Raw genomic sequence first — 15,371 nt, 5'->3', positions numbered from 1 at the left:
AGCATTCCCTACCACTATCTGCGCGGCTGACTCCAGTCCCAACAGAAAAGTACGGAACCTCTCAAGCGCTTTCATCTTCCCTCCCAATTAATCTTTTCTGCCAGTAAAATTCGAGATCCAGGGTAGGAATTAGGGCAAGCTATTTACTTACCCAGGAAGGTCAGTTTGGGTCAAGGCTACCGCACACAGATGGCTAATTTCAATCCCTTACACATACAACACAATTGTTCAACAAACTCGAAATAAATAGTGTAAGTAATTAATTTAAAGCTGCCCTAATTGTTTCTCAATTTCCCCTATTAATTTAACCTATAACACTCCCCTATCAAAGCTTCAAAGCTCTAACTTAACAGCCAATTAAAGCTTCTTTAGGAAAAAAAAAAGTGCTGTCAGCGCTGATTTCTTCTGACTGAGCCCCTTGAAGCACTTGGGAGTTCATTTGAATTGCACTGGGCTTAGAACCAAAGTGCTTTTTGCAGGTATGATGTTCCCAGTAAGCTAACGAGACAATGGGCAATTAGGATTAATTAAGGTTTTTAACTCGGTTTCAACTTTGCCATCACCCTTCGGCTCGATGGAAGCGGTCTGACGCTGGAGCAGACAAGAAATCCCTGGCAGGAGCACACACAGCTTTCCCAGCTCTCGGGGAGCCGGGGCTCCCTACGGCTGCGGTCCCCCCGCAGAATGCCTGCCGTCTCTCGGTGCCTCTCGCCGAAATCAGGCGTGCCAACCTCCTTAGAGAAAGCTTGGGTGAATGGGAAATCCTGAAGCAGAGGAGCAGTACGGAACAGGAAACAGAAACTAAGGAAAACGGGAATGAACCAGTCCAAGTCAGGCTCCAAATACACCCCGGGAAGTTGAAACACAAGCAAGTACCTTAAAGCTAAGCCAGCTGCTCAGTTATTATTGTGGAGAGGATTCCTCTGAGAGACTCATGCGGGGAAACAGGCACCCAGCACACGGAGCTGGGCAGAGAGAGGAGGCAGGTCTGCGGGGGCAGGAGCACCAGCGCTCTCAGGACACCCACAGGGAGAAATCTCAGCGAGTGATCGATCCGTACAAATATTCAAGAGCTGCTGCTGACCAAATCCAACTTAACTCGGGGAACCAAGTGGCGTGACACAAATCTGGGGGTGACACAGCACAGCTGCTTCTGTGGAACACCTGGCCCTGACTGTCAGGGTGGATTTGAACCTCCCTTCATCCCCATCCTTTACTTCACATGGCACATCTCCGCCATGGGACAGCCCTGCACACTCCTCGCACCGTTGGGTTTCATGAGACCAAAGACCTTGGCAGGGGCACTTGTCTGCAACTTTGAAACCAAAAGTCTTACTGTTATTCCTGGGGACTCACTGCTTTACCCCCACTCCTTTTTTCTTCTTTCTTTTTCTCTTTCTTTTTAATTTCCTTTTTTTTTTTTTTTTTTTTTTTTAATTAGCACATAAACCAACATTAAAAGCAACTGGTGAACACCATACAACTTTTCTTTCTGAGGCCATGCAAACTTTTGGAAGAGTCTTTCTCACTACTGACACTTTTTTGCTACTTCCCAGAGTACACAGGGAAGCCCCCAAAATGCTAGTAATCATGACCTCAGTTAACCAGACGTTGCTCTTGCACAGTGCAATTGCAATTCCCAGGGAAAATGACAGCCCTCAGTGTTGTTTGACGTGACAGAAGTGTTCCTGGCCTCCCTCACTGAGGTTTGCAGCCTCAAGCCTACCTGAGAGGAATGCTGGACCGGCCCAAAGGCAATCTCTGTTGTTTCAGAGGGCTGAAGGGTCAGAGGTTCTGAGGAGTCCTGGAGGGTCCTGGAAGGTCTGAGGAGCCTGAGGCACCCCAGGGCTTTGAGAAGTCCAAGGTATCTCACAGGAAGGATCCTGGAAATCTGAGCGGTCCCAGAGGGACTGAGGCACCTCTGAGGGTGTCTCGGAGGGTTGTGATGGTCTGAGAGCTCTGAGGGGCCCTGGGAGTCTGAGATGCCCTGGGGGGTCCGGGCAGGTCTGAGGAATCCAAGGCACCTCAGGGGGCCCCAGAGGTCTGAGGGCCCTGGGGGGTTCCAGCAGGTCTGAGGGGTTCCAGTGGGCTGAGGGCTCTGAGGCGTCCCAGGAGTCTAAGGCACCCTGAGGGATCCCGCGGGTCTGAGACATCTCTGAGGGGCCTTGGGGGATTCTGGCGGGTCTGAGGGGTCCCGGGGGTCTGAGGGCTCTTAAGGCACCTCAAGGCTCTGAGGAGTCCAAGGTGCCCTGGGGGGTCCCGGAGGTCTGAGGGCTCTGAGAGCTCGCAGGGGGCTGAAGGGTTCCGGGGGGTTCGAGGTTTCCCAGAGACCTGAGGGCTTTGAGGGGCCCCGGGGGTGTGAGGGCTCAGAGGCACCGCGGGGAACTTGGGACTCCAAGGCGCCTCGGAGGATCCCGGATGTCTGAGGGGTCCTGCGGGGCTCCCGGGAGTCGGACGGCTGGGAGGGGCTCCGGGCGGCCCCAGAGGTGTGAGTGCTGCGAGGCGGTCCGAGGCCGCTGAGGCGCCCCGCCGATCCCAGGAGCGCGGGCTCCCTGCGGGCTCCGCAGCTCGGCGCCGCTGAGGGAGCGGCGGCGCCTCTCGGGCGCCCCCTAGCGGCCGCTGCCGGCACAGGACGGGGCGGAGCCGCGCGGTGACGCCATCGGCGGGCGCCACAAGGTGACGTCATCACGGCCGTTCCCGGCGCCGCTCCCGATCCCGATCCCGCTCCCGCTCCCGCTCCCGCTGCCGGCCCCGGCCCGTGAGGGCGGCTTGGGGCGGTCCGATGCGGCGGCGGGCAGGATGCACCAGAAGCTGCTGCGCAGCGCGCACTACATCGAGCTGGGCGGCTACCAGTACTGGCCGGTGCTGGTGCCCCGCGGCATCCGGCTCTACACGTACGAGCAGATCCCGGTGTTCCTGAAGGACAACCCCTACATCACCGATGGATACCGCGCCTACCTGCCCTCCCGCCTCTGCATCAAGAGGTGAGCGCGCCCCGCGGCCCCGGGCGGCCCCCGGCCCCGCCGCCGCTCACCCCTGCCCCGCCTTGTGCCTCCTCTCCCCAGCCTCTTCATCCTGTCCAACGAGACCGTCAACATCTGGAGCCACCTGCTCGGCTTCCTGCTCTTCTTCACGCTGGGCATCTACGACCTGACGGCCGTGCTGCCGGCGGCCGGCGCCTCCCGCGAGGACTTCGTCATCTGCTCCGTCTGCCTCTTCTGCTTCCAGGTGGGCGCCGGCTGCCGGCGGTGCCGGGCCCGTCCCGCCCTGCGGGCACAGCGCGGGCTCCGCGGGTAACAGCCGAACACAGCCGGCACTGCAGACAGTCCGTGCGCAATGACTGCGTTGGTCCGGGCCGGGTCTCACAGCTGCCGCGGGTTGCGGGGGCCTGACCTTTCCAGGCGCTGCTGGAAAGAGCCGAGCACCGCAGCACGGGGATCGGCCGTGACCCGACGGTCGGGAAGGGCAGGAGGGCTGGCGGCCTCGCGTCTTACTTGTCAGAGGGAGCTGTTTGCACAGCAGACGTGAGGCGTGTCTGCAGCGGGCCCCTGCAGCACGCTGTCCTTGCGAGAGCACAGAGAGCTGCAGGCACCGTTTGTGTTCTCTGCAGGGCACAGGATGCCTCTGTACAGCCACAAGTGGCTCTGGTGCTCCTCCCCGCTCCTGCCGAAGGACACAGAGAACCAAACACCGCTGAGGGAAAAGATTTTCATTTCTGTGTGTTCCCTCAGTCACGGCACACAGCGGGTGCTGGGCAGTCAGGGCAGATTTGGGCTTTGGGCTCTGCCTGGAGCACTCTGGCCCGGCGGAATTCATCCTCGCCCTGTACTGGTGCGGATGTGTCTCCCTGGAGCCCTGTTGGCTCTCTGGGCCTCAGGAGCCCACCTGTGTTACTTGTGCAGGCGGTTACCATGGCTTGCAGTGTGCTGCTCTCCTCCCCCGTGCCAGAGAAGCTCGGTGGCCGGCTGGCAGGGATCTATGGCAGGCACAGCAGGCCATGGGCTGGGCGCCTGCTCCAGCTGCAGGGCTGAGGCTGGCTGTGCTCCCTGCTCCTTTGTGAGCCATTAACCCTCCTCCTCTGGCCCTCTGCGTAGGTCTGCATGCTTTGCTCAGTAGGATACCACCTGTTCTGCTGCCACCGCTCCGAGAAGACCAGCCGGCGCTGGATGGCGCTGGATTACGCGGGCATTTCCATCGGGATCCTGGGCTGCTACGTGTCAGGCGTGTTCTACGCCTTCTACTGCAGTAACGTGAGTTGGGAGCACATGTCCTTGCAGGGCTTGGTTCCTCTGCTCGCACTGTCGTTTCTGTGCCGCGGGAAGGGGGTTCAGTGCAGGTGTCCAAAGAGAACAGGAGCAGGGAGGCAGGGATGGGAACTGGAGCACGTCCCTCTGACCTCAGCAGAACTGTGCTGGCTGAAGAGACTGGCAAATGCCGGTTTTCCTTTCCAGCTGTTGATTGCACAAGCCTCAGGAAAATATTTAAATTTCTCTCAAGGGAGGGAAACTTTGCAGGTCCTACCTGTATCCAGTGCCTGAGGCTGGCCATGGGATGTGCCCCATCACAGGTACTTCATTCAAACAGCATTGCCCATGAGGTAACTGCTGTGAGGCAGAAACGACCTTGTTTTCCCTCCATCTGACAGGGGATGAGTCAAGGAGTTGCCTCTCAAGGCCTGCCCTGGACATGCCTGTCTAGGAGCTGACCTGGGCTGGAGAGGCACAGGTGCATTGAAAACATTTGGTGCAGGAATTGCTTGGAAAGAAGGATGTGGTGCCAGGTGCCCCCCAGGAACACTCCCCTCCCCTCAGTACCAGCTGACCAGCACAGGGCCCTGCCCTCAGACCCACGGCTGGTGCTCGCAGCAGGGACAGGGGGAGGCACTCTGTGCTCTGTCATGAAACCTTCTGCCCACAGCTGACTTTTGCACTCCGCAGACTTGCCTTTGTTTCTCTGTGCCCTCAGTACTGGCGCCAGGTGTATTTGATCACTGTGCTGGCCATGATCCTGGCAGTGTTTTTTGCTCAGATCCACCCCAGTTACCTCACACAGCAGTGGCACAGGCTGCGCTCCATCATCTTCTGCTCCGTGTCTGGCTACGGAATCATTCCCACCATCCACTGGGTTTGGCTCAACGGCGGCGTTGGGGCATCCATTGTACAGGTAAACAAAAAAAAGAAGGAAATAAGATTCCCTTTTCACTTGCCACCTTCCTTGAGTTCTCTTACACTTGGGGAAACAATAGGGAAGGAAGAGGAGTTAAAATCCCTCTAAGGACAGAATTCTTTTGTTCGATACGATCCAAATGGGAACACTGAGAACTGTGTTGAGAGGGGATAGACAGCTTGGGAAGCCTCATTGTGCTGTGCTGCCCTCCAGCTGCACCGTGGGAAGGAGTGCAGGATCCAGCTGTGTCTGGGCACGGAGCAGCCTGTGCGGGCAGACTGCACCCTCGCCAGGGCCGGGGGCCGAGGCGCCTGTGGAGCAGGAAGGAGCCTGTCAGGCTGCAGGAGTGCTCGGGGCTGGCCGCCTCCACAGCTCCAGAGGGCACCCAGGAGACACTGGGATGGTTACTTGTCTCCTCCTCTGTTCCCTAGGGTGGCAGCAGAAATCAGCATTTACCTGCTTAGCCCTCTGTCTCCCACACACTCCTCCTCCAACAGCTCTTTCATTACTGTTTTCCTGTTTGTTTCACTCCTTGGAATTACGCTGTGACAGCAGCAGCCCAGGGCAGCCAAAGGCAGTCTGGTGTGCCCCAGTGTGAACCACCCTGAAATCACTGCAGTTGCCCAAGAACACCTGATGGTGCTGAAAGAAACTTCCTTTTCGTAGTGAGCACACACCGCACATGCCTGGGCTGGCCTGGATGGATGGCTGTCCCCTGGGGTGAGGGTTCAGCCCGGTCCACAGCTTGCTGTGGAATGTGTCAGAGCACCACTTGGAAACAAATGTGGCCTTTATACAGGACATTTCACAATGGCCTTCTAAAAATCCCCGGTAGCAGTTGTGCCTTCACACTTGCCCATCTGGCCTCCCCTGGGGCAGCAGGATGGTGTCTATGGTACACATTTTGTTTCCATACTTCGGAAAAAGGGCCCACTTTTGGTAACAAACTGTTCTGCTACCAAGATCCACCTGGTGGCCGAGTTGCTGGTTATTGACCACCCACTAAGAACTGGAATAAAAGGTTTCTTCCCACTCAGGCTTTCCCAGAGTTTGGCATGCGCATCCCCACTGGATTTGTGCGTAGCTAACGCAGGCAGGGAAGGAAGATTCGGTGTTGTCATGCCTTTTCTTTTTTTATCTTTAGGGGCATTTTTTTCTGTTTTTGCCTTCTAACAGAATAGGAGAGCTTCCTTTTCTTTTGCAGGAGTTTGCTCCACGGGTATTTGTCATGTACTTCATCGCTGCTGTAGCTTTTCTCTTCTATATTTCCAAAGTTCCAGAAAGATACTTCCCAGGTAGGAAATTCTCTTCTGGCTGTTTTCTTTTCTGCGGTTAAGCTTCCTACAGTGTCACAGTCCTTGCTTGGGTCCTGGACTTCCTGGGAGAGAACGGGCTGACCATGTTCCTCACACAGTGTTCCCGTACAGAGTAAAAGAGTGGGAAGAGGCAGACAACTTCCATCAAGTTCGTTAAAGAACTTTCGCTGTCACCCCTCAAGGGCAGGGTGTGGCCGAGCTCTGCAGGAGACTGGCTGCTGATTGCACTGCACGAGTGGTGGCAGTATTTTCCAGCTGAACTCCATGCCCCTGTTCTCCCCCACAGGCCAGCTGAACTACCTCGGCTCGAGCCACCAAGTGTGGCACATCCTGGCAGTGGTGATGCTGTACTGGTGGCACCAGTCCACGGTGTACATCATGCAGTACCGACACAGCAAGCCCTGCCCCGAGTACAGCGCGGACTTGTGAGCCAAGGTACGGCTGCCGCCATCCTCGGGAAGATACTCTTGGGAATGCTGCTTGAACCTCAGGTCCTGACTGGTGCAAATAAAAAGCAGGGATGTGATGCCAGGCACTCTGCTCACCTGTGCTGCTGCACTGGATGAGGCTCTGTGGAGATGCTGGGCCCTTGAGCAGCTTTAGAGCAAGCTGGACTTGACCCTGCCAGATCCCTTCCAACTCTGTGTCACAATCTGAGTAGTGTCAAACCACCATTAGTACTTGTCCTTACAAGCCTTTTCCTCAGGCTTTTGTCAGGTTTTCAGTCTGCTTAGCATTGATCTGGACGTGGTGGAAATCAGATGAGGTGCCAGTTACATGTGCACAATGATTTACCTCATTTCCCTGCTCTGTTTCAGAAGCAGCACGAGAGGATTTGTGACTCTCAGAGTCTGGACCTCATGTGAAGAGCTGTGCTGTCAAGGGCTGATGCAGTTCCTTGGCCGACTCCTGGACTGCTACCTCTTGCTGGGACGGAGTGTTACTGCAAGCTTCAACAAACACAGCAGCACTGCCTGGGTCAGAGGGGCATTTCCTTCTCAGCCAGGTCCTGCCCTGCAGTCAAGAACCTAACAGCTCTTCCAGGAGGCTGAGCTAACTTGGCACGCCGATCCCAGCAGGATGTTTTGTTGCCTGGCAGATAAGAACGGCTCAGCCAAGGTACTCCGGCCTGGACACCAGGTTTTCAGCTGGTGTGCATAGTTAGGGGAACACTCCTGGCAGCGTGCCTGTAAAATTGTAGGAACTGTGGGAGCTGGTCCTGGATCCAAACCACAGCCCTGTGGGCGGTGCATCCTTCAGCCTTTACTTGGAAGGTGTGTCATGCTTCAGCACTGGCACAGGAACACATGAACTGGAATTCACTGGATTTCTGTCCTGCTCTGGACAAGCTCTTTCCCATTCCCTGGGAGATAACATGACGTCCTGCACACCTAGATCTTCATTGCAGATCTTAAAAATAGCTTCCCCCACGGGGAGTCGAGGTTGTGCCATTGCTTGAAGAAATTTCTCTAGATCCCTTCAGTAATCTGGAATCAGTATTCAAAAATATTCCCGGAGTAGCACTAAGCCTGCGTGTCCACGTCTGTTGCTGTTTTGCAATCAGGGAACCTGCTGGGGATGCAGATTCCTGACCTTCGGCCTTTCCCTGTGTGCAGGACGATACTGCACTCGCACACTCCGCTCTCCAAAAGGACTGGCTGCCACAATCCTGCCACAGTGCCAAGGCCGCTTGGAGTTTCAGGACGTGCTGTGGAACCTTCCCTCATGAAATGAACACCAGGGAGCCATGAAACACACTGGTTATTGCGCAGCTGCTGCCCAGCACCGTTGAGCTCCAGGCGTGCCAGTCTTCCAAACAGCACCGAAATCCTTTGGACTTCCAAGTTAGAGGCAAGGATGCTGTTGGGACTAATCCTAAGTGGCTATGTCGTTGTGGAGAGGGCTTCCTCCTAATCCACTGGGAGAGGCTGGCTCTGTGCAGTGACGGCCCCAGGGCAGGCAGGCTCTGTTGGTTGCCCAAAGCTGCTTCCCTCCGGGCTAAGGCAGAGGAGCAGGACTTGTTTTCTGGTCAGGGTGTGCCAAGGAGACATGGAATGGAGGTGGAAGCTTACAGATGGGCACCTGCATTCCTCGGGCATGGAGAAGGCAGGATGGGAAGTGCTCCCGATGTGCTGGAGAGGAATGCGGTCTGTTTAGGTCAGAGGGCGGTTTTGGTGCTTTTCTGTTGGTTTTTTTTTTAACTCCAGAAACAAGTATTGGCAAAACTGACTCTGCAGTACTGATTCAGCTCCCAGAGCTTTCAGCCTTTTAGTGTAAACACTGATTTTTTATGATTTTTTTTTAACTTGACAGCCAAGCAAGTTTCAAGTGCACTAATTACTACTACTGAAGCCTGACAAGGAACTTGCAAGTGTCCAAGTCTGTTTCCCGTGTTATGTGTACAGTAATATCCCAATAATGTGTCTGTAGTATTACTGACTTTAGCATTTGCTAATGTATTTTTATAATGGAAACTCTTGAACTTCTCCAGCAGTTTTCACCAGAGAAGGAAACTGATTGCCAAGCTGTGCATTTTTACCTGACACACTTTATCAAGCTGCATGATGATCTTTGATGTACATACTGAACTTATAAATAAATTCCAGTTCATTGGCTCTCTCCTTGGAGTAACATCATTCCTGCATCTCATGCAGCAAAACAGTAGATGTCAATGGCTCAGCCACGGAACTTGTGCCTCAGACAGGGATTTTTGGGGGAGACTCTCTAGCTGAATTTGCTGATGAACTCAGCATTTCAGCCTACTACCGGTACTCTTTATTAACGGAGTCCTGCTTGCTTGATCTGTTCTTGACCATTTCCGTTCTTACTTCAGCTCACCCAAGAGTAAAATCAATATAAGAGCATCCAAACAACCTGCTACACTAATTAACTGCAGGAAAGGGCTTACACCACATACAGTTCTGTCCTCAAGTGCAGATCTCAGTCCAGTGGCATTGGGACCCATACACCACCTTCCTGCAGGAAGGTTTTAAGGAGTAACACTGAACCAAAGGATTTTCAACCAATTGGACACAGCAGGATGATTGGGCAGCACATACAATACTTTAAACAGTTTCTAAGAGAGTCACAGGTGCTGACATGACAGCTACAAAACCATTTAGCAGGACTGCTTATGAGTAAATGAAAGCCTACACACGAATACTTCACCATGCGGCGTTGAAGAGACCTGCAAAGACACTGTTACCAGGTTCCTTTATTTAACAATCCAAGGGGTTTATGATATACATCAGCTTCACAAAAAAGTTAAAAGTTCAGACTTTAGTAGTACACAAAAAAGCTTTAGAAACTCCAAGTCTAACAAGAAATGGAAGTGTAGTTCAGGCAAGTGCACTTAAAAGCTGAATGCCAGCAATTTTAAAACAGTTTTTATGCTCTTTAATAGTAGGTGATGCCTCAGTCAAACTTTACCATACACACCATCTCGTTGATTTCCTTTCAAAATAAGCTCCATGGAACAGTAACACAGCAGCCACCCTTGGTGCTTAACTCATATTCACTCAAGTCACAAACACTATTGTGGCTGCTGGGCTACCAACACCACAGCAACTCCAAGGGGTACGTGATGTGTGCGAGCATGTGTATATTTTATATATACTCCTTAGATATATAAAAATACACCATATAGTATAAAAAACTCCAGATAAACTCTTTTTCTCACAGTAGCAAATATATCAACTTATTTTCACAGTACTTGGTTTTACTAACTGGGACACCCAGAACGATTATAAGCTTTCTCCTCAGACACTGGTGCTCACAGAGCCCCCCACCACAGCATTAATTGCATTAATTACACACCTAAGGGCCCTTTGAGTCCGCAGGCAAACACAACTACCTGGTTTTTCCTTCCATCACCACAACCACTTCAAAGAGGTTGTGCTTCTTAGCACTTGGGGACTGACACCCTCTCCAGCAGCTGATCCTAGAAGGCCTGTGCTTCAGTCCCTCAGCATACCGAAGGAGAAGCTGTAAAAACCCATTGGGATTTCTGCCTGGAAAGGAAGCGCCAACCCCTTACCTTGCCCTCTTGCTACCACAGGCAGCACGTACCTATCTACTGCAGCAAGGGCTTTCCTGATTCCTACTAAGGTCACGTTGCACTCCACACACCCTGAAAAAAGGCAGAGGATACCCCATTCCCTGACAGTCACACATTTCACCTCCTTTGAATAGCGGATAGTGGCTGAAAATAACCCAAACTTGGGTTCAGGTGTGCATAAACTACATACACCAGGAAAAGTCAGCTTAGCAGTACGCACCAATCTCACATCGACCGTGAGAAAGGATAAAATAACTAAAGAAAAAGAAATTAAATTTAAGCAAAAACCTGACTGGTGTCTCAAGTATGAAGAACCAGGTTTGTTAAGGCCATCAGGAGGCAAATATGGGCTATAACTCATGCCAGCTCTAGAGTCACTGGGGTATGCAGCTTGCCTTTGCCTTACCTGTCCCTTCAGCTTGGCTGTGCTGCAATCTAACTGCATAGAGACCCTCTGCCAAAGCCCCCTGCAGCCCCCCTCAGCCTGGAGCCTCGGGGTAAACCAACAGCACTGAACACGTTTCCCATTTGTAATTTACCTGATGGCTTGCTGGGTCTGTCACGCCCAGCCTCCTCCCTGCATGTCCAACAGCCCCCAGCTCTCCTCCTGGACCCTGGAGCCAAGCCCCAGGGCCATGTGCATCCTTAACCCTTCCTGTTGCTTTCCCACTGGGAAGACAGCAACAGCCTGGCTTTGGGGAGGACCAGCCACATTTGGGACCACAGTTTCTATCTCATTTTGTGTCCACCTCACTGCCACACTTGCCATCTCGCTGTGTTCCAAGGGCTCTTCAGGCAGGCAACAGCTCTGAAAGACATTGAGAAGGGCAGCTAATAAGCATGCATAGAGATAAAAAGTGAAAAGGACTGTTAACCTGAGTGTCAGAAATGCTACAAAAACTGGCATGTGCTTCTTGCAGCCTTTGGCACCAAACAGGTGAGAAGAGCAGTAATAAAGCCTGGAAAAGTCCTGTGTTGAAACATTTCTACTCAATCTCCTAAGGGCTTAACTCCTAAGCCTGGAAAAGGCACACTGAGGCAGGCACAGCTGGAATATCCCACTCACACCCTGTGAGAAGCGAAACTGAGGAAGGTGAAGGTAGATATCTGTACACCATCACTGCGAGCTACATTCAGAATCCAGAGCTAAGGAAGCCATCTCACATATATCCCAGGGGGCATTTTATCAAACTGATCCCAAAGGAGTCACGTGACTTGCTTTCCACGTGTTTTCAGTGAATATTGAAAGGGACCAAATCCCCCCATCATCTCCTGAATATCCAGCAGGAGGCGTAGGGGGAAAACAGCTCACAACCCTGAATATTTCACTTCACCTGTGACACGGGGGCACGTGAGGACACCCGGCCACAAACAGCCATGTCCCCCGTGTGCAAACACCCAGCTACCCACTCCTCAGCCTCCAGTGGAGCAGGACAGAAAGGTGGGCCAAGCCGAGGAGCCACCTCCTTCCGTGTCCCCGTGAGGACGGCCAAGGAAGCCAGGCTGGGCTGTCCCGAGGGGCACTGTCTCCGCACACGTGTCCATCCCGCCTGCACCCACCAGCAGCTGCTGCACCACAGGAAGCAAACGCCGTGCTCGGCAGTGGTCACACCTCCTGCCATCACCCGAGGCACCTCCTGGGCAGCAGGACAGGGGTCCTCCCCTAAAAGCTCCGTGGGGTGAAACGCAGCTCATGGTCCGGCAGCCACCAGCTCCTGCTGGAACACAGCCGGGGCGGGAAGTGTCCCCAAAGCTCAGTGTATTCAGTGACCCTTCAAAGAGCATCAGGTTACAGTCATCTCATAAAACTGTCGTGGTAACAAACCAACAGGTCTGACAGAGGACACATCTTTTCAATCAAAATCCAAGAGGAAAACAGACACAAATCCCAAGCTGTAATCAAACTAATCCAAAGGTTGTGCCTCACAGTCAACTCTGCCAGTCATCTGAAGCACTCGATGTGCTCAGGGACAGCCCCTCTTCCAGTGAGGAGTCTCCCAAAGTGCTGCAATCCCAGCCATGTCCCTGCGGGCTCACTCCCCCACACATTCGGGCTTCTCACAGATCAGTAAACCACCTGCTTCTTTAGTTTTGACTCTACATTTCCAGTTTGCTACTTTACATTAATGGCACTTACTATTAAAAAAATATTTCAAAATTGACCATTTAGGCACACACACAAAAAAAAAAAAATCTGCCTCTCATCTCTGCAGCTGCATAGATGTCTGCAAGGTCCCAAGCCACAGCTGTGCTCTGGAATTCTGGGCCACAGCCCCTTGAGGATGTGGCTGCTTTATTTTTATGATTAATAAAGGTAGTTTTCACCTAGGAAGCAAAGACTTGGCTATTTCCAGCACATAATCTGGATATCAGTACGTCTCGGTTCTTAGGTCTGCTGAGACACGAAGAAGCACCACAGTTCATCAGCCTCCTGTACTTATGGGAAGCATTTTCCATGTGCTCCCTGCCTCTTCTGCTCCACCGGGGCACATGGCAGAGGGATAGAAAGGCAACACCAAAGTGCACAACAACTGTATGTCCCAGGGCCCCAAGTCAGTGACAGGGATTTATATCCAATTCCTCATTGCATTCTGGGAACCATCTGCCATAAGGAAACAACACTTCTGATTTTTTTTCTCTTTTCCTCAAAAAGATCCAAATCAGAATTAGCTATTATTTGCAATTGCATCAGGCACGCAGGCCACTGCCTCCTCAACCTGAACAAGCTGTACAACCCAGGCCCCCGGCATTTCAACCACATAAATTACTAAACCTTGATTAAGGGACTTGGGAGAGGTGTAGTGGGGGGAACCCATTGGAAGCCTCTATTGTTTAGAAGGGAACGGAGCTGCTCCAAAGGGATCTAACTCCAGTGCCTGCTGCGGTTGGCTCTGTGTGCTCTGCACCACCAGCTCTGTGAAGGGCACCGCACCAAAGTCATCTGTTTTCAGCCCGTCCCCACCGTGCACAGCCCCGTGCAAGGAGCTCTGCCTGGGCCTGCCAGCCACCACGACTGCGCCGTGGTCCCCGCGGCCGTCCCCAAAGCCCTGGTGCTGGGCATGGCGCATCAGCTCGGGCGGGTGGAAGGGTTTGGCTCCGAAAGGATCCAGCAGCGCCTCGTCCGTCTGCAGCGGGTTGGCTCGATCCTTGCCGTCAGTCAAGGCCACGCTGATGTTCTCCTTGGAGTCCGAGATGGTCAGGAACTCGTTGCTGCTCTGCGAGTCCCTGCGGCCGGCCTTCCTGTGCCGGCGGGCGCGCTCCGGGGTGCGGTAGCTGGGTTTCAGCCCCTTCTTCGTGCTGGTGGGGGTGCCGTGATGGCGCTTCCCGTTGTTCTTGGGCACCTCCTGCTTCATGCGCCGCTGGCGGGAAGACAGCTTCTGCAGGCTCCGCTGCTGCTTCACCTTCTGCTGCTGCTGCTGGCTGCCCGTGATCTCCTCAAACGGAACCAGCCCAAACAGGTCCTGTCTGCTCCCAGCAGACCTGGGGACAAGGGACGGCTGGAATGGGGCGCAACCAAAGATGTCCACGCTCCGCGGAGAGGTGGGGGAGAGCAGAGGCTCCAGCCCTGACCCCTGCCCATCTCGCTGCGGCACCTTCTTGCTGAAAGGAGCTTTTATGAAAACATCAAAGTCATCCTGCTCTTGGCTTAGGCTGGCAAAAGCCACCTGAGAAGAAACATCTTTGTCCGCTTTCTCTTTTGCCTGAGGCTGCAGAGTGAAAAAGGGAACAGCTCCAAACACGTCAAATTCTTGGCCAGAGTTGATCAGAGCGCTTGGCGCCTCAGGCCGGGACACGGGCACCGAAGTGGGCTCTGTGATTTCACTGCTGCTCACCCCATCTCTGAAGCGAGTGCCCAGGAGCCCTTCCACACATTTCTGCTTGGTTCGGTCACAATCAGAATCAGAGCTCTGCTTCTCCTCCTCCTCTTCTTCCACCTCTTCCTCAGAATCCATGAGGAGAGGTCGGTGGCCTAAATTCTCCGGTTCTGTATCATTGTCATCATTGAAGTCCCCATTCTCCCCATGCAAGACTTCTTCATCCTCCTGTTCTTCTTCTTCCTCACTGCTCTTTGGAGAAGGAGGATCCGATTCAAAATCACTCTCTGACTCCTCACCACCTTTTGTCACGTGCCCCTCTGCACTTTTCCTCCCTGCCCGGGGATCTCTAAATGCCTGGCTCAGTTTTCCAGCCTTTGTTGGGGTCCCTAAGTTATTTCCTTGATTGCTGGCTGAGTTATCCACTTGTTTTCCAGGGGAACCTGCAGGTCCAAAGAAAAAAGCAAATGAAAACTTAAAACATATAAAGGCAAAAGTTGCTCCACACACTCCACAGCCACACACTCCAGGAGGTGATGCAAACATTTATCCTGTACTTAGGTAGGGAAACGAGCTAAAAATCACATCTGACATTTCAAACAACACACATAAAATCAACAGACAGAGCTGCCAGCTTTACTTCTAAAGCACAAGCTGCCTGGAAATACAGTACCAGTATTTGGGGGACGTACAGAAGGGGCCAATGGACACAGCTGATCTCCAGAGGCAGCTTTTCAAACCCAGTCATTACATAGCCACTCTCCTCCGGGGAAACGGGAGGCAGCAGGATTTCAACACTAATTTTCTGGGGGTTTTTTTAGCAGACAAGCTATTTTTTAATGTGCTTCTGCTTTGATAGTCTGCTCTGACAAACAATGCACAAGTCATGAGAGCAGCTCCTTTTAACCTGTGCAGCAACTGAGGCACACAAGCTCTTGCTTTTCCTCAAGTTGGAGAGCAACTTTTGCTTTCTGCTTTGTGTCTAAACGCAAGCTGTCAGCTCAGCTTCTCTATGGC

At 53.0% G+C, this 15,371-nt stretch overlaps 2 protein-coding genes across 5 annotated transcripts in view; one reads left to right on the top strand and one right to left on the bottom strand.

The window, feature by feature from the left end:
• Nucleotides 1–2,658: 2,658 nt before the first annotated feature.
• Nucleotides 2,659–12,732, top strand: PAQR3 (progestin and adipoQ receptor family member 3). The gene is made up of 7 exons (XM_038135103.1): nucleotides 2,659–2,984; nucleotides 3,066–3,228; nucleotides 4,095–4,250; nucleotides 4,966–5,163; nucleotides 6,371–6,461; nucleotides 6,769–6,917; nucleotides 7,301–12,732. Exons 1-6 carry the CDS (start codon nucleotides 2,800–2,802, stop codon nucleotides 6,909–6,911), a joined length of 936 nt encoding a protein of 311 aa, XP_037991031.1. The 5' UTR covers nucleotides 2,659–2,799; the 3' UTR covers nucleotides 6,912–6,917; nucleotides 7,301–12,732.
• Nucleotides 9,679–15,371, bottom strand: part of BMP2K (BMP2 inducible kinase) — a 49,555-nt gene continuing 43,862 nt past the window's right edge. For all 4 annotated transcript variants that reach the window (XM_038135098.1, XM_038135100.1, XM_038135099.1 and 1 more), the window contains one exon: nucleotides 9,679–14,797. In XM_038135098.1, the coding sequence (XP_037991026.1) occupies nucleotides 13,365–14,797 (1,433 nt within the window). In that variant the 3' untranslated portion in view covers nucleotides 9,679–13,364. The remainder of the gene's footprint in view (nucleotides 14,798–15,371) is intronic.

The sequence above is a fragment of the Motacilla alba genome, chromosome 4 (genome assembly GCF_015832195.1).
Source record: "Motacilla alba alba isolate MOTALB_02 chromosome 4, Motacilla_alba_V1.0_pri, whole genome shotgun sequence".
In the NCBI taxonomy this organism is placed as follows: domain Eukaryota; kingdom Metazoa; phylum Chordata; class Aves; order Passeriformes; family Motacillidae; genus Motacilla; species Motacilla alba.
The sequence above is the reverse complement of the archived record's forward strand: the minus strand, read 5'-3'. Positions and strand labels throughout refer to the sequence as shown.

Excerpts from the sequence above, each read along its gene's own strand:
- PAQR3 (XM_038135103.1), top strand. The coding sequence starts at position 2,800 with ATGCACCAGAAGCTGCTGCGCAGCGCGCACTACATCGAGCTGGGCGGC. Across the intron at positions 2,985-3,065 it reads TCCCGCCTCTGCATCAAGAG|CCTCTTCATCCTGTCCAACG; the intron begins GTGAGCGCGCCC and ends TCCTCTCCCCAG. Across the intron at positions 5,164-6,370 it reads TTGGGGCATCCATTGTACAG|GAGTTTGCTCCACGGGTATT; the intron begins GTAAACAAAAAA and ends TTTCTTTTGCAG.